The 24,092-nt window shown below is 39.0% G+C and overlaps 2 protein-coding genes across 3 annotated transcripts in view; one reads left to right on the top strand and one right to left on the bottom strand.

Moving 5' to 3' along the window:
* Positions 1-9,092: 9,092 nt before the first annotated feature.
* Positions 9,093-24,092, bottom strand: part of pomgnt1 (protein O-linked mannose N-acetylglucosaminyltransferase 1 (beta 1,2-)) — a 39,601-nt gene continuing 24,601 nt past the window's right edge. The window contains exon 24 of one of the 2 annotated variants that reach the window (XR_002919962.2): positions 9,093-9,128. The gene's annotated coding sequence lies outside the window, so the exon portion shown is untranslated. Of the gene's footprint in view, positions 9,129-21,565; positions 21,609-24,092 lie in introns of those variants that run through there. The other variant, XR_002919961.2, reaches the window with a different exon arrangement.
* Positions 13,889-24,092, top strand: part of LOC112150688 (tetraspanin-1) — a 13,583-nt gene continuing 3,379 nt past the window's right edge. Inside the window, 4 exon segments of the mRNA XM_036211748.1 lie at positions 13,889-14,276; positions 16,344-16,418; positions 23,145-23,313; positions 23,316-23,458. Of these exon segments, the coding sequence (XP_036067641.1) occupies positions 14,088-14,276; positions 16,344-16,418; positions 23,145-23,313; positions 23,316-23,458 (576 nt within the window). The 5' untranslated portion in view covers positions 13,889-14,087.

The raw sequence follows: 24,092 nt of genomic DNA, 5'->3' as shown, positions 1-24,092 counted from the left end.
AGGAAAGTGTCCTCTTAATTTATCTTAATTTAAAAAACAAAGACATTGTCAGGCTCTCTGATTGGGTTAACTAGATCAACCAAATCAATACATCACTACCAAGTCCGAGTCCCTGATTGATCAAAGTTCAAACTGGTCTAACTAACAATGTGCGTTCAATAGCCATACCAGACGTAGAGCCCAAAAACAGTCAAAAAACTTGCGTAGCTACATGCAAATAGGAGAGTTTTGAGCGCAGAAGCCTATAATGTGCATCTACATGTATTCATATAGACTTTTCATTGGAAATTGACGCTTCACTTCACAAACGGGATTCATGCAAGTTTGTTTATCTGAATATAAAATATTTCGCTGGTCCACATTCGTCCTGTTCTCCTCCTGGCTCATCCCTTCAGAGCCGTCTGGCCTTAACCACCATCAGGGTCTAGGCTCTGGGGTAACTTCACATGGTCCAAGGTCATTCCAAGCATGCAAGATGTCTGTAGCCCAAAGTCTAACCGCCAAGGACTATGGACTACTTTATGCACAAAGTCCTTTTTTGCTCTTTCAATCACACTTTCAAGATCTCTCCTTATTGAAATTTTACTGTTTGAGGAGGCAAATCTACGGAAAAAAGTTTGACAAGTTTATGACGTCACAGTCCACTTCACTGCACACCTGAAGGAAAGCAGAGACGAGCTTCAGTACACTGAGCATTAAACCATCGTTCTAGGCGTGAACGGGTCACTGCTTGTGAAAGCCAACTTGAGAATGCTGTATGTCCCAGCCAGCTCTTACAGTAACCATTTAAGCTCTTAAAGCAGTCAGAGGTATTCCCAACTGTCACCAAGCTGTATTTCATTCTGTTCGGGTCACAGCGCTGCAGCCCGCTGCTGTAAATTGTGCCCTAAAAGTGTAAAACATTGCGTATATTTCGCTGAAATCCCGCCCTGACACGGGATACTGAACAGTTGACTTCCCACTGTCATCCCCTGTGAGCCTGTTTGGCAGCTAAATGGGAAAATTAAAAAAAAATAAATATATATATATATTACGAAGGTGGAGCTAGAAAATGAGGTCAGGATAGACAAAAAAGCAGAATGATTGAGGGAAGTGACAGGGATGGTGTAGATGAGGATGGTGGAGGGGGGGCAGAGGGTGGGGTGGAGGCAGCCGATCAAATTTTATGGTTGAGTTATCCCTTTCACAGCTCCTTGAAATAGCCAAACAATTTACAATCACTCAAAGCATTAACCTTTCACGAGCCACGGGGACTCATTGTCCATGATGCTGCGATGAGACACTCTGCATGCCTGATGAAACGTTGCAGGGAAATGACTCATTCAGCAGACGAAACAAAGGAACGGCTAGAAAGGAAGCCTCGGCGGAGGAGTAGAGGGAGAGAAAGACTTGTTAGGAGAGGGGACAAGGAGTGATGTTCTGGAAACTCTCAGGTCACAGATGGAGAAGCCGCTCATGCATCAGGGTGAGATATGGTGAGGAGGGGGGCTGGGTGGCAACTTTTTACCTGCCATCACAGAGGAGGAGAGTTTTAAGCGAAAGCCAGAAAGGGCAGTGAGAAGAGAGAATTAAACGGGCTTGATTACCATCTCTTGGCGAGGAAACAGTGTCCACGCCATTAACTGCATGACAGCCATCCCGCATCTCCATCAATCCCCCACGCAAGCTGGGATGGAAGCAGCAGGGAGAGCCGGGGACAGCGAACAGGGAAACAGAGGAGGGAGCGCAGTCGGGGAACGCCACTGAGCAGTTACTCAGTAAAATAAAGAGAACACAATACAAAAAGGTCGAGGAGTTTGTGTTGATGTGCTCCAAAATTTAGCATCTTTTGAGACATTTATTACAAAAATTGAAAATGCTAAATGGGGTTCAATTTCAGACCCAGTGACTCTCAATGCCAGAAAGTCATCTGCAAGAAAAGATTTAAAAACAATTACGAAATATGATATACGAAAGAACGAGATCCCGACTACAAGCAGCTGAAATGAGTTTTCTCCGAAGGGTGGCTGGGTGCTCCCTTAGAGATAGGGTGAGAAGCTCGGTCACCCGGAGAGAGCTCGGAGTAGAGCCGCTTCTCCTCCGCATCGAGAGGAGCCCGTTGAGACGGCTTGGGCATCTGATCCGGATGCCTCCTGGACGCCTCCCTGGTTGAGGTGTTCTGGGCATGTCCTACTGGGCGGAGGCCCTGGGGAAGACCCAGGACACACTGGAGAGACTATGTTTCTCGGTTGGCCTGGGAACGCCTCGGGGTCCCCCCAGAAGAGCTGGAGGAAGTGGCCGGGGAGAGGGAAGTCTGGGCATCTTTGCTTAGACTGCTGCGGAAGAAGATGGATGGATATACGATATGTTGTACGATATACAACATTGAGACATTAAACCGGGGTGTCCACAGTCAGTCCTCAAGGGCCGGTGTCCTACATGTTTTCCAACCAACCTGCCACTGAAGCTCCTTATCGGCCAAACACACCTGATATAAGTAATCAGCAGGAGGCAAGCCCTCGAGGACTGACACCCCTGTATTAATACCATGAAAAATCAACTTTTTGAGCTTTTAAGTCTATTCTACTGTTCATTCTTCACTGTAAAGAACCCCAAAGCAGTATTTTGATTCGTTCATGCATTTCTGAGTAAACCTCCTAAAACCTGCACTGTCTGTGGCAGCCCCTCCCATACCCGCAAAAACGAGCAAGTCCTCACGTGCTGATGTCACAGAGTGAGAGAGCCCCTTTCAGGAAGAGTTTACTCTGCCAGCACCGCCCCAGTCTAACACCAACACCCAATATCTCCACTGACCTTTTGATAAGCAAAAAAAACTCTCATTTTAGATGCAGAATACCGTTTATCTTCCAATTATTTCCTATCTTCAATAAGATCCAGCTCAAACAGGTGTTTGTTACTTTAGACATGGGGCTCCTGTAAGAAGAAGTTTTGTTGTTTTCCTGACATTTATGTGTGTTTAACAAGTCTGACGGTCATTTTCCAGTCACTCCACAACCACATGAACACACCATTTCTCTTAGTTTGTATTTCTCCCTGACAGACATCAACCCATTGGTGCAATTGTCACTAAAATGAGAACAAAAGCTACATTTTTTTAAATAAACAACTAAAATGCTTTGTTTTGACATCAATTTTCAACCAAAATTAAAGCATGTTTTCACAGAGATTCCATAATATTTATTTTATAAGGTGGAATACCAAAAACACTAAACAGATCTGATTTTGGTTGTGCCCTTCTGTCAAATTTTAGAACCCATTGTGGCCCATGTGTCAAAAAGTTTGCCCACCTCTGCTCTAAATTGCCCCTAGGTGTGAACGTGAGTATGCGTGTGTTGAGTGGACTGGCAACTTGACCAGGGTTTTCCCCGTTGGGTAGAATCCAGCAGCCTCATCCCCTTGAAAGGGATTAGGCAAGTTTAGGAGATGGATGGATGGATATTTTCTCTTTCCATTCCTTACAAATAATAGAACTTTTGTTTTATCTAATTTTTTCCTGTTAGGTACCACTTTGGATTAAGGTCTAACATCACACTCTTGGTCAAACATAATGATTCTCTGGTATTCTTAGTCCCTAGATCATTAAAGTTTATAGGCATTGTTGGACATTCCTGCACTGTTAATATTTAAGTCAAAAATGAATATTTTTTTAACAATTCAAAGACTTTTCCTGAACCAAGTTGAGCTAATTATCAGAACAAATTAGATTACACCAGCACAGACAAGGTGGTTGTGTGATAAAAAGAGGAATAAAACAAGAAAGAGAGAAAATGGGAGGTGAAGAAAGAGAAGCTGCATTCAAATGCCCCCTTTTAGCTAATTAACAGCAACACTAAAAAGAAGTCCTGGGAGAATTGGTGGCTTTATGCCGCCGCGGCATGCTCGCCCTATAGGTGGGGAGATCAAGCCCAAGCCACAGGGGCTCGTAAGCAATGTGTGTCATCGCCACATACCATCAGTCATTGAACAAAAGAGGTGCCCGGGTCAAAGGCAGCGATACGCTCGTGCACAGTGCCGCTTTGCCTCTTTTTTTATGTTTTTTTTTCCCCTGCCCCTTCATTTCCTCCCCCATTAACCCCTTCCTCCTCATCCCTATCTCCCATCTTCCTCATTCCTTATCTTTTGTGAGCGAGTCAGTTTGCCTGGCCCTTTAATTCTGATTTATAGACCTTCTACGGCCTAATGGATTGCTGTGAATTAATATGCAGTGTGTTTGTGCAATAAATTAAAGAGCACAGGACACAAAAGAGGTCGCAGATATACCACTGTATTAGAAATCTGCAGATTTCCATCCCTCACTTGATCAATTTGTAACGTTGGCATAATGGGTTTGTGTAATAACGGAGTGACTGCTACGCTCCTTTAGATCAAGCTTCTCCACATTATTTCCCATGCATAAATAATTAGGCTCATAATAAAAGCTGAAGCCATTGTTTTGCGAACAAAAGCCGCGACTGAACTTGACTCCATTTATCCGTGGCGGGGCCATCGTGAACACGTGCTGCCTTCAGGGGTGGAAGAGAGGTCACGATGGGTGCAAGTATACATCATCACCCTCATCATCGGCGTCATCTGCTTTTTGCAATGCACACTTCACCACAGGCTACGCTCCTCAATCCCAGGCCATGAGGCCTCGTGCTGCTGGTTTATGGTTCGCCGGGTCGTGAACTCCTAAAGACCAAGTCAGAAAACGTCTGCACAACACAACACACAATCAAACACACACACAGTGAATCATTGCCATCCAGGGAAAACTCTCCATCTCCACAATGTCAGCTTTTCAGGAACTAACTAAGAAAAACAGCCATGGTTTTCACTTTCAGCACAAAGACTATATCAGGGGTGTAAGAGGCTTTCCATACAGTTCAGGGGTATTTGGGTGATTTATTAAGTATTTACACCATCAAACAGCCCTCAAATGTTTTATTTGTGCTTGCATGACACTTAGCTTCTGCTGTCCGGGTTGTAATACATCCCAAGAAACACTTTCATTTTCCTTTTCTTCCACTCCAGAGGAGCTGTTAGATCAGCCTGCTCTCTACTCAATTACACTGAGGTGAAAAGGAGAGGACAAAAGCTTTCAATACCACCATCTGGTTCTTACCAGGCCTTAAATTTCACCGTAAAGGATCGACCCATTACAGTGTCTTTACCCAATAACTAAAAGTAAAAACAACAAAAGACATTTTCAAAAACCAATAAGTGGAAGAATTTTGCTTTCTACAAATATATTGGTATTTCTTTCTAAGCTTTTTAGTGCGACATTCTTGTTAAAAAAAACAGTTATTTTGTTTTTTTTACATTGATGCGTTGCATCTTTGAAATTTTAAGTTTTATTGACATTTTTTTTCATTTCCATGACAGGATTAATGGAATTCTTCACATTAAATACCCAATCAGAATAAAACTGTATTTTTGTATCTTTTAACATTCTTGTGGCCTTTTTCTCATGATGAAAGACATTTATAAATACATTTAAACTTAAAATTGCACTTCTGAGATTTCTTTACTCAAATTGTTGTAATTCAGGAGAAGAAATAAAAAAGGCAGCAAGGCTGGTTAGCTCCAACAATACCACCTAACGGGTTGCCACTGGTGTGTAAATATGTGTGAACGGGTGAAGGGATTGTGGGTCGTAAGAAGGCACAGCTGAACTTTTCTTTGGGTAGATTTGATCTAATGTGTTGCGCTAAAAATGTTCCTCATTTTTTTTTTATGCAGTTTGCTTTCATGCTAGCTACAGACAATTTGAACAACTGCTTGTTTGGTTCAATATTGCTTACAGCAATAAAGGAGTAAAAGGAAAATGGTTATTGTATGGATCTTCCTGTCAGTCCGCTCACTATCATTTTGGTGCAGTCTGCCTTCATTCACACTGCTGTAAACTGCACACCAGGGGTGTCTAAACCCGGGCCTCAAGGGCTGGTGTCCTGCTTGTTTTCCAACCAACCTGCCGCTGAAGCTCCTTATTGGCCAAACACCTGATATGGGTAATCAATAGCAGATGAGACAGCAGGAGGCCGGCCCTCAAGGCCTGGATTTGGACACCCCTGCTGCACACAATTAAACTTGCAAGTGAAGAGAGCTACATTTTCAAGTGGATCAGAGTTTAATTGTTGAGCACAGCAACAGTTTGATTTATTATTTTTTAATGTAATCCTGTTTGGGGGAAATTTTTCCTGTTATTATTTTTTTTACCTTCACATTTAGCATTAAACTCATTAGCATACAGACTGTTTGTGCGGCCCACGTTGTCAACTACTCTGCCACAATATTTCACATTTGTTATGAGGCAAAAACACATTTCTTGGTGTTGTTTAGACTAATGTTTTCCTTGAGGTCTAAGATTTGTCTTAGCATTAGCTTCTTAGCCCAGTGTTGCATTAAAATTCCCTTTGCTAACTGAGATTTTCAGAACTTGTGGTGAATCTTTGAGCAGTTTTCACATTCTAAATTTAATCTTAAATGACTGCTTTTTCTCACAGTAGAATGATAATTTTTTTGTCAGCCTTATAATCCATCTAAAATCAATGAGCATCTGTTTAGGTTCTTGACATCATGTTAGCTTACACCCAAATGCTAATGGAGCAAAGAACCTGCTTGCAGTGCTCTGCACACATGGCGATGATCACTTAATCAAAGACATTTGATTAGTAACACCTGGCTGCTGTTTACCATATTAATTCCCATGAAAGTAGTAAGGATTTTACTAAATTTTATATACTTTGCTTTTAAATGTTGACTAAACTGAGTACTATGTTGTTGTTGTTTTTAACAACTAGTACTTACAAAAGCCAACCATCCCTACATAGTAAAACCAAATGTTTCATTATATGATACGGAATGTTGCGTGTGTTAAATTTATTGTGTATTAAAAGAATTATAACTTTATAAATAATCTACGTAAGGTAACTGAACCAGTTTTCTGAGGAAAGTTCAGAACTTGCTATGAGTATGTTTTTTCATAATGTCAGTTATTGTCAGAATTCAGAGAACTGTTTGCATGTATTGGTTTGAAGACTTTCACTACATACTGACTGTATATGAAAACTGGACTGAGTGACCATTCCCCCCTGGCACTCTAAATAAGAAGTACCTGCTGACTCCAAGAACCCAAAATAACATAGAGTTCTATTAGGAAATGAACAACTATTACTCAGTCATTCTATGTGTCAGAATAACCATTCTTATTCTGACACATATTTTACATGTTTTCTGCTGATCAATCAATTAACATGGCTGCATCATAACCTATCGCAAAAAAAGGGCGACTAAACTGACTTAATTTGGTTGGAGCCAGAAGTAAATCACTTTCTATCTTGGTTCATTTAAGATATATAATCAATGTTCACGACTTAGTGTGTTATATAGGCCGTTTGCCATTTTGTTGCCATTTTGTTTGTTTGTCTGAATCTGCAATTCCAAAATCTCTCTGCAAAGTCTTTGCAAAAAAAAAAAAGACATTGTCCATAAGTGCTCACTAAATTAGTGAATATAAACCACAATGCATTGCAACTGAATATTTATTATTTGAAAAAAAAAAGATTTTTTGCATATTTATTTTCAATAAATCATCCAATCATCTGAACGTCATGAAATATTCACATTTATTAAGTATTTACTTTGGCATCTGGGTGACATTAAAAAAATATGATTAAATATTAAGATTGCATTAAAATCGAAGGAATTGGATAGTCCTCCATTGTATCGTCTATTAGGGGTTAGGGAGTAATGAGGGAATTTGGACACCGCTTTTGTTTGCAGATTCTTATAACTCTTAGCAAAAGAAAGCAGTAAAAATATAAAAGCTGTTGCTAGAGTAACAACATGAAACAGCAGCAACTCTGTGCACCTGACGGGCACAGGCTTCAGGCTGTGAGCCGATTGACTTTTGGTGCATGTTTATTGATGAGGTTTTGCTAAGACTGTGGAGAAAGACGAAAGAACATTAATGAGCCTTCCAATAGGGGCCCCCATTAACAATCGAAAAAGTCCTACAAGGGTCAGCCTTGACAAACATTTCAATTAAGACTAAACTTCTGGAACTCCACAGAATTTTGGAATACAGTGTGCTTCCAAACAAATAATGCCCATTTCACACAGAGAGCTACTTGTCAAAGGAGAGTTATTGCAGCTGGAGGTAATCCGAGATGATTCCTCATCTGCAAAGTGAATCGCAGGAGCTCCATCAAAGACCTTCAAAGCTTTTAATGAGCGTTACAACCATTAAACTTGCTGAGCACATACTGCCTGATATTATATCAACCTTAAAATCAAGTTAAAGGATGAATCAGTGCTCACTTGGGGCTCGGGAGGTATGCATCTCGTGGCACACCGCCCGGCAGTGGCAGATGTATAACTGTGGCAGCTGCCCTGGAGGGCCGCCGATAATACTCAATCTAACCAACCTCATTAGGACTTCCAAGTTTTTTTTCCTGTAACCTTCCCCATCTCGCCCCGCTCTCTGTCTGTGGCCTGTCATTGCTTTTATCAGAGGGGATGAAAAAGCACCGGTCTAATCATTTCCATTTCCATGCGGCGCCGCTGCAGAGTGTGTGCGTGCATGCATGCAGTCAAACATTATTAAGGGTTTAATGGCTAACGAAGCCTGACAGGTGCTTCTCTTACTGAGATTAAGAGCCGGTGGGTTAATGACAGTGTGGGAGAGATTGTCATAACTCACAATAAGGTCATTAAAGTGATATTACTGAGAAAGACCTCAGTCGATACTGCCTCAACTTTCAGACGAGGAGGGTTTCAGGTGGAGAGGGCGGCAGCTTTTATCTTCCCTGCAGCTCAACAGTTTGGTACATTGATACACACACAAAAAAAGAAAAGTTGTTGCACTCACACATGCATATAACGCATGCAACAGAAGCATCTGTTATGAAATGCATAATTTAACAAAAAAATCAGATCAATATTAAATGGTAATTAGCCACAAACTGCCCATGAGATTACTAAATTACTTGAATTAATCACAGATGTTAGAAGATTATAAATAACAAAAAAGAAAAAAAAAATCAAATTTTTGATAACAAAGAAAATAAATACCTGAAGATGCAGGACAACAATGAAAATTGAACAAATCACTGCAGCTCACTACTCCCCTCTAGTGGTCAAGATGAGTGCTAAGAAGTGAGAGGAACAAAGAAACAAAGAGCAGGATGAGTAAAAAGTGTACATTTCAGAATGATGGTAATTTCCTGCACACCAACTCATTTTAAATAGGCATAAAAACCACTTTGGAGAAAGGAATCAAATTATAAGCTTTTAGGGGAAAATGCTGCATCAAATTACTTATGTCAGAGGCAAGAAAAACCATCCTGTTCTCCAAGAAGAAGGTGCAGAAGCTTGAATGTGAAAGTAAGTTGGTTAGGAAGTGTGAGAGAGATAACTGCACATGTGTGGGAAAGCAGTACTTTAAGAAACACATTAAAAGTTCTCAATTTAGCGCAAAAGAGAAACAGCACATTGGTTAGCTATGTATTGTACACCTAAAGTACACATTGACTGAATGTAAGAACTGGACTGAGCAGATGTGATGTCACCCAAATAAAATGTCTGACTTCTGGCTCCAATCAAATGAAGTCAATTCAGTCGCCATTTTTTCACGATTTGGACGACATTAGTGTTTGGCCCACATTGGTTTGAGTCATTGTTTCTATAGTAACCACTCTTGCCAATCCAGAGAGAGCTTCTTGGAAGCCAAAACCACCACCACAAAAGCAGGTATCAATCATACGCTAAGACATGAGACCATATACGTCTATGGAAGTATCTGATTGGCCATTGTATAACTTTAATTGCTTAAATAACTTGCACTAAAAATAATATATCATGAATGAATTATCAAGAACATGTTTAAAAAGGCAGAAGATACTTCCTGATTGGGACACAAAGGGGGAGGAGTCACTTAGTCCAGTTCTCATGACCAGTCAATAATGTCACACAATTAGACAAAGGACGGTTCTGATTACAAATATAGTTTTACTTTCTATAATACAGTTTCTTTGAGAAAAGTATTTTTTTATGTAGATAACTCATGTTGTCTGGTATTGTTTTTTTCCTCCTAGTTATGTTAACCTGGTATAATTAACTAATCACCCCAGCTGTTTCTTTATTGGTAATTTCACATGCTGTCTCCTTATTTTCTTATCTAGAAATCGTGGTTATGCATGTTTTAGAATGCTGCATTTCCTTAGTTCAGTTTGTGGGATTTGTGTCTGGAGTGTACAGTGTTCCCTCATTTATTTCACGATAGGTGAAGTGGAATTACAGACTTTTTAAGGTTGTAAAACTCATCACTACACATGCTTTTCTGGAACAGACATGGACATTTTCACACTTTTCTCTCTTGTTTAAAGTCTCAAAGTTCAACCCTTCATAGAAAAATAAGACGCGGATTATCGAATAAAAACAAAAATCCACTTCCAATCAAAGATTTACGTCGATTTTTTAAAAACTGAACGCATTCCGTACTAGTGATAGATGACAGTCACTGAAAAGGTCAACACCTAATCAGGACTGCAGAACAAACAAACAAAACAAGAAAAAAAACATGCAAAATTGCACTGAAAAAAATCTGTGAAAAAGTGAGTCTATGAAAAGTGAAACGCAGTATTCCGAGGGACCACTACATCTTCCTCTTCACTCAACAGTAGTTGGGATAGGCTCCAGCAACCCTGATACCCCAAAAGTAGTAAAGCAGATTCAGAAGATGGATGGATGTAAAGAGATTGATCACATTTTTGCCAAGCCAGCCTCTGGCCCCTTGCAAATTAGTCCTCCAACAGCCATCCTGTTGTGCGTTACCACAATATACAAATGACACTGATGCATAAATGAATGTTGAACTCTCTTACATAAGCAAATTGGAAGAGCTCGAGTTGATTAAAGATCTATTATAAGTTCACTCATTGCACAGAGTCTCCTCAAGTCTTTAACCTCTTCAGACCTGGCGTCCACATATGTGGTTAGATTACCACAACAGTTAATTCTGATTTACTGGAGCCCTGTGACGACATCTGTGAAGGGTTAGCTCAAATATTATCACAGATTTAAGAGATTAAAACTGCACTACTTGTTGCAGGATGCTTGGAAATAAATTTGAAGCCCTATAACGGGTAACAGAGCTTAAAGTTGTGTTATATTAATGTTCCAAAAACAAGAAAAAGCAGAAGGCTGTGTTTGATTTTCCTTAACTTAATGCACTTTCTGTAGAGAGGCTGATTTTTCCCCATGAATCCACCAGCAGCAAATAATCATATGAGCTTCTGCACAGTAAAAGCTTTACTTGCATCTTTCTGGACCACACCCATCATCCCTGTCAGGGCTGAACAGGTAAATCAGTGGTCATATGAGAGCTCTTTGGTACATGTGTCCTACGTGCCTGTACGGAGAGATTTACAAAGGATAAACGGGCAGGTTTTAATTTAGCTGTAAAAAAACAAAACAAAAAAGGTGTTTTTGCTTATATTTAAGTCAGCTTTCTTTTTAAGATCAGGATTACATGAAGTCGCTTCAATTTGGTTATAAAATATTCAAAGGTAATATATATTCTTTGGTCAACAAACAGCTTTTTTCCCTTCACTCTGCCTTCAGTAATTCCTCCTCTAAAGTGATAGAAAAGGCAGTGTGAAGTAAATCTTTCACTTTGGCTCTTTATCTCTCTCTGTTGTTGCAGATTAAAATGGGTTTCTTCACTTTTGTCAAGCTGATGATGACCTTGGTTGACTTGCTTATCTTTGTAAGTATGCTTCCACTTCAATTTCATGTATATATAGAACTAGAGGGAGCAGTTAAAGTTCTTATCTTCACCGACTCTGTAAAATCTTGACATGAGAAAATAGTCAGCGTGGCGTTCTGTTGTTTCCTCTGAAGCGGTCTCAACATCTCAGACCAACGAGACAAGTAACGACGCGCCTCGTCCCGCGTTTTCTCCTGTCTGTAGCAATTTTCACCTCATTAGCTTCCAAGGTTCTAACTTTGCCTGCTGAGTGTGTCCGATTTAAAGTGGATAAGCAACATTGTTTGTTAAATGAGGAGAAACGCCGGTGGGGCACCGGTGAGGATCCGGTCATCGTTTTTCTCACCATTCCCGCTCCTTTCACTTGAGCAGCGGTGCTTGAGTGCAGGTCTGGAAATGACCTCAATCTACTAAGAGATTCCCTGCAAAATGTTGGGTTAACCAACAGAGACAAATAAGATTTTTGGATTTGTAAACCACATTTGTGCAGGACAACAAATACAATGCTTTAAAAAGTAATATAATGATTAATAATCCTTAAAAAATAGAGGGAATAATCCTTTTTTAAACTATATACAATGTTCTTTGATCCTCATGTTAAATAAAGTTCAACAGCCTAATCCCCTTTAATGTGCTTATCCTTACATTTCAAATACAATAAAAATAGGATACTAAAATATTTTCAACTGAAATCTTTTATTTTTATTTAACCTTTATTTATCAAGGCAAGAAAGATTAATACAAATATTCTTATATTCAACTTTGACCTGGAATTACTTTTTAGTGGACAAATAGTTGTGTACTTTCTTGAAATACATTCAAAATACAACAGTTTTTTAGCTTCTGAGGCACACTTGCGTTGTACTCTTGAGCATTCAAAGCATAGTAGTACATAAATATTAAGTAAAATGTAAGACTCAGATCTGCCTGAGCTTTGTGTATTCTCTTTGTGTCCAACTGTAGGAGTGGTGCACTAGTTTTTTTTGTGAACAGTCAATAGAAGTGTCATTTTCTCTGTTTTTACCACCCAGTAAAAAACTTTTTCTTCACCAATGACAGGACATCATCCACTTCCTATAGACGCCTCCCTCATCCCAGTAGAGCACCAGTGAATAAAACAGGCAGTAATAAGGAAAAAAATAGGAATAGAGGATTTTTCTCTTGCATGTCACAAAAATGTGGGATCACTGAGTCCTTGTGGTGAGCTGGGAAGAAAGCAACCAGCTGATTTGACAAGTGATGACCGTTTAAAACGGCTTCTATGGAGAGACTGACTGAAACCATGGAACCCCCACTCTCAATCCATCACTGTAGGCAGGGAGCTATATCATCACGATTTAATTTTTATAGTTTATGTGTATAAAAGCTATTTAATACTTTATCTACAAGAGGAATCCTTATCAATACTAACATAATTTCCAAGCTGAATGCAACACATTCAGCTTAAAACACATTTTTGATGAACCAGGTAACGTATTTTAGAAATATGTCCCACTGATATAGTTATTTGTTTACATACATATCCAATCTGTTCATTCCAGCCTTGTTTTTCATTTATCCATACACCCAAAAAACGTACTTTTGATACATTTTTTTAATTGATTTTGTTCATGCAAACTTTTACAAGGTCATTGTTGTATTTTTTACCCCCTGCAAACAGTATGAAGTTTGACTTGATTATATTTAGAGATCACTCTTTCGCTTTAAATCAGTCAGAATAAATCTGAAGGTCACAATTGAACTTTTTAAGTAGAATATTAATATCATTATTTGAAATAAAAAGATTTAGGTCATCGGCAAAGAGTAACAGAGAAGATGATGTAGAGATATTAGCAAGATCATTGGTGTAAATCATGAAAAGAAGCGGACCCAAAATTGACCCCAGGGAACACCGTAGTTTATATGAGTCATGTTTGACTCAGATTTATTTATTGATACATGATGTTTTCTATTTCTTAAGTAATTACATGACCAGTTGTAAACTATTTCTCTGAACCCACATTTATAGAGCTCACCCCATTACCCTTAAAATGATTCACTTTTTCACCAACAAAATTCACATTTAATTCTGACAAAATTATATATCTAAGTTATTCTATATTACCATGATATTGACATGGGTTTGAGTAACTATCAAGGAGGATAAGTTATAGGAAACTTGATGCAATAATCCACTCAACCTCCCAAAACCAAAGTAACCTGAATGGAGGGAAAACCTTGAAGATCCAAGTGTTCACCATCTGAAACTCAACCTGCAGATTTGTTGAATTCAGTGTCTTTTGGCATTCTCAGCTCATTCTATTTTCTCTTTGTACTCCTGCAGCTGAGTGGTACAACCATCATGGCTCTGGGACTGTGGGTAAGCCTGGACAGAGGCACCTATCTCCGTCTCCTTGGTCCGTTCCCTGACAGAGCCCTGGAGTTCCTTAACGTTGGTTATTACTGCATTGCCACTGGGGGTGTGATGGTTCTGCTCGGACTCGTGGGTTTCTGTGGAGCCCAAAAGCAGAGCAAATGTCTGCTTCTTGGGGTAGGTGTGTTTTTTTTTATTTCTTTTTTGCAAACCCAAGTAAATCTGCAGATCGTCACATTGAATCTAATCTGAATCTAACCTTGGTGCTTGTTTTGTTTAATCTTAGCCACAACACAAATGAGGTTTTGCAGGCACTTGACTTCCATATGACTTTTGTAATTTTATGCTGTTTTCAGTTTTGTTCTTAATTTGCCTAATTTTACTTTTTTTATTGTGTCTTTCTTTTATTGTGAAGCCTAATGGAGTTCTAAAGTGCTATATAAATAAAGCTTCATCCATTCATTACTTTATTTATTTATTTATTATTAATTTATTCATTCATTCATTCATTTATTCATTCATATTCCAAGTTAATTACATTTATTTCAAAATGTTGCTGACTTGATCCAAAATACATTCTTGCTTTTTAGGAAAAATTCTGCCAGAAATGTTAGCTTTACTTTTAAGGATATGCAGATGACACCCAACTTTATTTATTTACAAAAAACAAACTGAAATTGGACCTGAGGCTTGATACTTAGACTGACTGACATGTTAGATTTTGGGTGACAAAATATCTTTTCTTCATCCTGACAAAACCAGGGTTTTGTCAATGTAAAAAAAAATCTTGGGTTTGTCTCTGCAGAATCTTATTACCAGACTTCATGCATAAAACGGATAAAATGGTTTGCCCTTTAAATTTGAGGATGTTTAACCCCCCTTTCTGCTTTCTTTTATATTGTATGTGTCCCCGTTAATTAGCTTAAATTGGGGGTTGTAACCTTAAGCAACAAAAAACACAACACATTTAACACACATCTAACAATACATTTAACAACACTTCCACCATGAAACACTGTGTTGGTAATGTGAAAGTATGGGCCTGCTCTTTGCCTTCAGTTAGTTAAAGACCCATTCAGATGGAAATAATGTTTTTTGAGTTTTTGACATGTGTTTGTAGTATTTTTCTGATGATGGACGGCATAAACTGCTTCATTCAATTCTGCTGCATCTACTAGGTCCGTGAACATCTTTGTTTTTCTCGTCCAAGCTGGCATCTAGCATAAAACTGTACAACTGGATATCTCCAATATTGTTCGCCATTTTTATTGTACCAGTAATGTTAGGTTGGGGGTGTGAAGGGCTGTAAGCTAGCAGAACAGCGTCTAAACAGAGACCTCTCATTAACAGGAAGGGCAGGTGAACTCAGAGGCAAATTTTGAATGAGCTTCTGCCACTTTGCAGAAACTATGTAATGGAAAATGACAAGTTTTTTTATTTTTTATTTTTGCTATAACTGGCATAATCATAAATAAAAGCCCCTTTTTGAAAATAGCTCAAAGACTGATTGGAGTGGCTCCTTAACTACTTGACTGGTGAGCTTTGATCAGTTCATGAGCTTTTAAACCCACAATGACCACACCCGCTGGTTTGTGGGTACGTCATAAAATAAAACATAACAATTCTCACTGGTAACAGAGACAAATAAAAATGCAACCTAAGTAGATGTATTTTTTAATAGTTAAAGTATTGACTTTCTTGTGTTACAAATGTACTTAGCAGTGCCCTGATGAACTGACTGATTCAAATCTTTCATTTTTTAAAACATATTTATTTAATTTAAAGTGTGGCCTATCATTAAAACTAGAAAATGATCTATGCTTGAATTGAAACATTGCTACAAAAAGTAAAGAATTTTTTTTTTTTTGCACTTAAATGACTCATTTATGAGTTAAGGAGGAATGTTTTAAATATTTTCTTTTAAAGCTCTTTTGTGTGTTTTTTGGCCTGCTTGACTTTGCATCCGATCCATCAGCCAACCTGTTTTTATCCACACTCCAAACCCCGCAAGCCCCTGAGCAGCACAGCGCACATTATTGTGCACATTAATGATGAGGCTAACTGCCTCTTAGCCCACTGCAGTGAGTGTAATGATGAGCACACAGGCAGTGCATCTTCCCCCTGTGGAGCTCCCAACACGACCGCATCCACCATCCGGCCAGTCCATGATGATATCTCACCACATCAGCTCTTTAAAGGAGTTATTTTTCTACGTAAATGTTTAAATTCTCTTTTCCTTTCCAGTTCTTCTCCATCATCCTCATCATATTCATCACTCAACTGGCAGCCGCCGCCGTACTTTTGTACTACTCTGCCGATGTAAGTTCTGCATGCCGCCACCTCGCCGTTCCTCCCCCTTATTTTTTTTGGTCTCCCTAATTCCTCTCATCCCACTACACCCCCACCCTCGTCACTCCCCCCTCTGGATTTTATCTCCATGTAAATCCTCCTTCACAGAGGCGAGCTTTCATTGAATTACTGGCTTTGTGTCTGCCTCACTACATTCGGTTACTTAATGACTCGGGGATCGCCCGGGGCCCTGAGCGCTGTCTGTGACTTTGAGCAATTTATTACTCCAGAATGTTCAAGCTATAGCATTTTATATGCAAAACAGCCCCATTTGCATACGCGCTCCCACTTGCACAAACACACACACACTCGCACTCCACTTTCATTTAGAGCCACATATAATAATTACAAGATTTTCAAATGAGCTATGCGAGAGGAGGTTAGTGAGGATTTGGTCCTAGGATGTATCTGGAGCCCCAGAAGCAGCAGTGGTAATCTGCTCCTCCATCTGCACAGACGCCCCTGATGAGCAGAGCACAGTCATTTGTTTGCACATCTGGGGTTGGAAGACCAGTTTTAGCTTGAAAACGAATCCAAAGCTAAAACCAAAGAGTAAAGATGAAGACACTAAAGACAGTCATAGATTTCTAAAGCAATAAAAGTACCAGAGGCATTTCTATTGGGGCGGGGCTGAGGGTGTTTTCAGGTTGGACACATTTGGTTTACTTATGACCTGTTTCCACTGATTGGACTGGACCGGGCCAGACTGGACTTCTGAATGTTTTCATTACAAAACGGATCTGTTAAGCAGAACCAACCGGTACCATTTCTGGTCCCCCGTTGGTCGTAGGTCCATAGAAAAATGGAACGGACCCATTGGGCCGGAGCTTCTGTTGTCACACGATGTAACCCACTGATTGGCAGAAAGGTTTTACAACAGCAGCAATCATCCAACCGACGCGTTTCCCGTCACAAGATCCAAACTGAAAGTTTTCTCCTCTTTTCAACTGTATTCTTCTTCACCTCCCGCAATCTTCTTGCAAAGAATAATACATTCAGAGTTTCCTCAGTCTGTGTTTGGAGGACAACTGGACCAAAATGGCCACCGTAGTCGGTCATTAGTAAACAAATGTGGAGCAACAATATAACAGCAACTCATCAAATGTGGTTGAATCAATGCAGGTTCATCACAACAGATTTAATGTGATATAAATGACTTCTCACGCTGTTTTCCCGACAATTGATATGTCATAAACACTTATCTGTGTATCTTAATATTCTTAGCTAACATGTCCAGCACTCACCTTGCAGCATTTTTTAACGTAGATTTATAGTTTTAGGCCTCGTTCTGCCACTGACTTGCCAAAGCATAAAACAACAGGGGCTTCAAAGTTTTAACTTTCTTTTTGTTTTGTTTTAAGTACTCCTATCAACCTGAAAAAAAGAAAATGGGGCTCTTATGAGTTGTTCTTAGCAAATTCTTCATGGAAGTCAATGGGATGAAGCTTCATTAGAGTGTGGTGGAACACGGATTACCATCTCCTCCTCCATGTCTAATTGCTGCACATGCAGTTTACCAGCTGCCATCAGGGTCATTGTTCCAACAAGATCCAACATGTTGAACTTCAGAAAAGCCTTTATGACTCTATAAATGGGTGAAATATAGAATACAATGGTTTTCATGTCTTTGCTTCATTGTTATTTGCGTGATTTACACAAACATTTGGCTAATATTGTCTAGAGGGCTTAATTACTTTCCATTTTTGGTTGAAGAAATTAACACAGAAAAGATAGTGGAAATCCAAGTTCCGATAATTGTATAGTAGTGAAAAACTGGAAGTGAAAGTGTTAAATCTTGCATTACTCTACATTGATGTTTCACTGGCTTATTTTTCTCTTTTATCGCCCTGCGGTGCTATAAATTGTAAAACAAAACCTCGGAGCTCTCCTATAGATGATACTTGTTATTTGGCTCGCCCCACAAAGCTTAAAACAACTCCAGAAAATGTGGGGTTTAAAAAAAAAAAAAAACTTGAACAAGAAGTTCCTTTACGACACTTTTATATCTGTTAAGGTTTTGAGCTCCAACACCAACAACGTTTGACAGGAATCCACTGAAGTCTTAGAATATTTTAGGTCACAGTTAAAAAGGGAAGTGCAAAAAAAAAAAAAAAAATCTGGGTTGAATGACACATATAGCTCTGTCAGAAACAGTAAATGTATTTCTGCAGTGAGCATTTTGAGCCAAATATAAAAATTTTCAGGGTTTAAAAACATCTAAACTTAAAAGAAATATAATTTTCTGTTAATTATTGATTATTGGATGTAGTGGGGTTCTTCTTTTCCTTTCGGCTTTTCCCTTCAGGGGTCACCACAGAGAATCAGTTTCCTCCGCCTGTCTTCAGGGGTTCACAGGGTTAAATATGTCTTAGATTGTTATGGTGGTCAGTGAGGCAATCGAAATAATCCACAGGTGTATGGTTTACAGGCTTTATTTCCAGCCTGAACAGCAGCAACAAGCAGTAACGTACTACACAGGTTACAGGCTACTAGCCACCTCTTCTTCTTCCTTTTTCACTATGTCTCCTGCTCAATGCTTCCACCTAGTGGCTCCTATTGCCATAGCAATAGTTGAACACAAAAAACATGATGTGGAAGCTGATGATGCAGTGACTTGGTTTCCATCCTCTGGTGGAACTGATATATTTTTTCCACACTATAGGGTGCACTTGATAGCCTTTTTTTTTAAAGAAACAATTCAGAACACCTTGATTCTGATTTCAAAGCAATTTTGACAAAGAGATACATCGCTTTGTTTTTTGTTTTATGAGTTGCAAACAAGTTAGCACGTTACTATAAATACACTAACGTGTGGTAGTGTCACAAATTGTTCTTTTTTTTGGTTGGGAGTTACAGATATTGTGAAAACGCTAACAGCGCTAATTCTTCTAATGTGTAGCGTGTTACAAACAAGTTCTCAAGTTATTGAGATTCAGGTAATAGCTGACTGACTTATGGACTTACCTGTGACTCTTTGCCTTGCCTTACATTTGACAAAAGTTTTAAAATAGACCTAATGGTTGACGGTTTGCCTTCTAATCGTGCCCTATAGCGTGGAAGATACGGCGCAATTACCAAACATCTTGCAATAAAGAATGAAACTACTTTCCTTCCCTAAATTTGAGGGCTTCTCTTAGAGAATAAACGGCTGCATAAACACAAAGATGTGGTCACGTGTTGCTGGAGTCCTCGGAGGCTGCTGCTGCTGCTCAGGTGCTTCTGCTGAAATGAATCTCCCTCATTGCGTCTGTCATTTATAAAAACGAGCTAACCAAATCCAGCCGTGGATTCTGCTTGTGGCGGTGATGTGTGTGTGCGAGGATGTAATATATAACTCCGCCCCGCTTGTCTTCCTTAAGGAGATCATAGATCTGCTTTACTCAGCTCAGCGTGCCATTTGTTAGCTTCAGCATGATCTGCTCATAACACAGAGAGCTTCAGCAGCTGTCCGCCTCCTGCTTATGTAAACAACAGCAGTGGAAAATGATTGCAGCTTATATGCGTCTATATATCCAGGTGCCTGTGCCAATAAGAGGGGCAAAACATCCGGCTGTTCCAGTCTATTTACCTGCAGCATCAATCTGCATTTCGACTATTGCAGCTTTTCCAAAAGAAATTTGCTGCTTCGGGTGGTTTGAATGCACTTAGAAGCTATTTATTTGGCTCTGATCCCTAAAAGAAAAGAATGCGATTGGGTTTTGTCACCAAGATGGTTAAAAGTTTATCATGTTTCATTGAAACAGACTCTGTTTTTGTTTGTTTTTTTGAAGAGATTGATACCAGATTCCAATGAAATATAGCTAAAACCTGATCGAGAGATATGAAATAACTTCATCTTTAAGGTTTGTGCCAAATAACAAAATAGAAACTCCAAAAGAAAAGATGTTACCAACTGAAGGTACACTGATAGACCTTTACGGTAGACCTTTACCGTTCTACTGAGAAATGAACTATTTTTTTATCATGTTCTTAATAGTCCTAATTTTTTGTTCATGATATTTTTTCTTTATTGCAAGTAATAAACTACTCAGTCAAATGCTTCAATAAAACTATGATAAATGTTCAACCATTTGATTGACGTATTCTCCTGCTTTCAAGTGGTAGAGTGTGGACGTCCATCAAGCTCACTCTGGATTGGTGAGATTGGTTGACATAAACATGATGACCAATCACTGCATACTCTGGCTCATACATGGCGGCGTCCATATCATGAAAAAATGGCAACTGAATTGACTAGATGTCATTTTCAATGGAATGACATCACACACCTCGGTACAATCAAAGGGTTAAAGTTACAAAAAGTTGACTTCTTTCGATGTTACAGTCTCTTGACTCCATTAAGTCACACACAAAGGAAGACGGCTGTGAAGCCTTTGAAGACACACATTGATGGATGTCTTATCATCTCCCGCTTCACTGAGCTGTGGGTTACAGGGCCTATCCTGTGTGTGTGTGTTTAACAGGTCGCGGTGAGGCATGAATGACAGTGATGAATTATCCATCTGGTAATAACCCCCTCTGATCTTAGTTGTCCCCCTCAGCTTCGTAGGGGGGGCACTTTTAATTGTGGCACCCTTCTCAGCGTTCCTTCCCCTCAGGCATCTCCTACGCTAAAACCACTGTACATCCACACACACAGAGAATATGAGTAAAAAGAAACAGTACACATTAAGTGGAAGGACTAACCACAAAGAAAAGAAAGTAAAAGAACCCTGTGAGCTCATGAAACTTGGCCATTTTTTCCCGCTTCTACATTGGAAAAACATGAATATCAAACAAAACGTGTCCTGAGCGAAAGCATCAGGAGCACCAATATATATGTAAATGCCCCACAGTTTACGATCAGGAAAAGGAGAAGTAAGGAGAATAATGGCTCAGCCATATTTTGATTTATTTTCATTTTTTGCCCGTTGCCAGGCGGGACTGTTTATTTCCCAGGTGCTTTGTGTGGGAGAAGATTTATTTAATTTCTGATGAATAGGGTGACTCCCGCTGAATTACCTCTCCCTCCCATTAAATCTCTTCACTTGCAGTAGCTCCCGCTAGTCCGGTGTGTCCACGCCAGTGTGATAGTGGGAGCGCTGCGGTGCATTGACGTGCTTTACGACCGCCCACTGAAAGAACATTTCCATGTACAGACCTCTCATCTACATAATGAACCTAGAAGAAAGACAGAAGTGCTGATGCAGCAGGAAAAAAAAAGATTTGAACTTTGGATAAAAAAGTGAAGGGAATGAAATTTAAGAGAAAAGTAATTATAATAAACTGTGAGTGTGAGGAATTTTCCTGGATAGTCATTAAAAACTGATCATTTTCTGCAGCAAAAAAGGGAACACTAAGTTTTTTCAGATATTGTAAAAATAAATAAATGATTAAAAAAGCAATTATATACCACCAGTACATCTTATGTTTTATTGTTCTTATTTTGAAAGAAAAACATGGGAAAAGTCCAGAAACTAAAAATATAAGGAATTGAAAAATGCCATATGGGTGCAACCTAAACTTAAATGATAACCAAAAAAGATACTTGCCCATTAGCATCACGCTAGTCCTAGTAGCATTAGTAAAGTAGCAGCATTAGCATGGGAGTCTGGATTTTGATGTCATTTAAACACATACTCTCTACATTTTTTTTTGAATATGATGTCACCTATTTGCTGAAAAAAAAAATAAATGTGAACATTTTACAAAGACTATAAATCCACTGTTTTCTGATGATGAAAACTTTAATGGTTTATTTAAAAAATATATATATATTTTGGCAAAAATTCTTCAAATGCAATGCATTGTGGTCCATATTCCTAAATCTAGTGAGCCTTGATGCACACTGGTGTTTCTTAGAGAATTTTGGGAACTTTCTAGGGCACTCAATTTCGGAATTGTAGATTCAGACAACACTATAAAATGCCGAACGCCGTATTTATAGTGCACTAAGAGTTACTATGAAAGCATTTAATCAAGTCTGACTGATGGATTTGTCTCTGACTCTTTTGTCTAATTTGGTTCACCTTAAGACATATTTTAAAAAAAATAGACCATTTATTGACAGTGATCCCTTATAATCTAGTGTACCCTATATTGTGTAAAATATGGTAAATTTTTTTCTAATGACAAATTGCACAATTGCAATGGACTCTGTTCTACATTCACCAATCTAGTGAGCACAGACCAAACTCGTTTTCGTAGACTTATGGAAAATTTCCAGGGCACTGGGTTTTGAAATTGCAAATTTGAGCGAATGTCCTTTCTGGTGCACTAAATAATAAAATGTGAGTTAATCTGAACAAAACCTTAGAGTTTACTGAAGCACTGTTTAGGGTTGTACTCATGTTCAGAAACAGGGCTTGGTGTCCAATCCTAAAGAGCCTCTTTAAATTGTTATGAGGTTCCACATCCGCATTGTTATTTGCTCAATAGTGGAACACCGATGCAGTTCAAGAGGCTGCAGAAGAACCAAAAAATGAAAAGTTCAGTGCTGCTCAGCATTTTTTACAAACCCTGCATCAGTGATTCCATACCAAAATGTAATCTGAGATTAAATACCAAGTTTACTTTTGAATAACAACATTAGGTTTCAGAATTAATATAGCAAGAAAAATACACATTTAGATTTTCAACAAAGTTTTCATTCATTTTTGTTAGTAGAAGATCTATCGGATAATTTATGTTGATTGATTTCTTTTTTGTGTATTTAAGGCAGCTGACATCCTCACTGAGTGGCTAAAGTACATGTATGGCATGGATACTATGATCACAAACATCTGGAACACCACCATGACAAAGGTGGGACTCAATGCAGACCCCAGCGCTGCCGTCCTGTCACTTTTCCGTTTTATCTGCATTTTCTGCTCTGTTCCTTCTTTCAGATGAATTGCTGCGGTTTTTTCAACTACACTGACTTTCTGGGATCTAGGTTTGAGGCGCAGAACCAGGGCAACCTGCCACCCAGCTGCTGCATGACCGACATCGGCCCCTGCAGCCGCGCTGAGGCAGAGCGCAGACAGGTCAAGGTCAGTTGAAAAACATCACATTTTGGTAAAAAAAAAACAGAAATTAATTGAAAATATTTTAGTAATGCATCTAGTAAAAGTTATTAAAGCTTTTCATATGTTTCAGCATTTACTGGATTATATGTGAAAACTAACTGTAGATTAGTTTAACATGAAAGAAGTTCTGCTGGAAGTTTAGCTAAGTGCTAACATGTTCAGAAATGTCTCTACGTGGACTAAATGAATAGATAATCTGAATGTAGCAACAGATAATAAAAAAAGGTCTAGATGGTAGATAGCACAAAATACTATGCAAAAAAGTTGTCCCAAAACTACCATGAGACCACATGAGCTGCGGTCGGTGTCGATCAAATGGATGCAAATTAGGATTTCTGTCTGGGTATGTTGTGAGCGCACACGCCCCATGTCAGAGGTCTGCAACTTACCAGTAAAAGAGCCATTTGGGCCTGTTTGGTACTGATCAAAACCCAACAGAAGCCACATTTTTTTTTCCTTTTAGGGAAATTTGATACTACTTTATATCATTACATTGTCGTTGTTTCAAATACAGCTTAATTATATTTATTTTGGGTGCGAATTAACACATAAATATTAAGATGCACTGGAATTTTCTCAAAGTGTAAAGTCGTTTTTT

Source organism: Oryzias melastigma, linkage group LG4, assembly GCF_002922805.2.
Source record: "Oryzias melastigma strain HK-1 linkage group LG4, ASM292280v2, whole genome shotgun sequence".
Lineage (NCBI taxonomy): Eukaryota > Metazoa > Chordata > Actinopteri > Beloniformes > Adrianichthyidae > Oryzias > Oryzias melastigma.
Note: the sequence above shows the minus strand (reverse complement) of the source record. Positions and strands in the feature narration are given on the sequence as shown.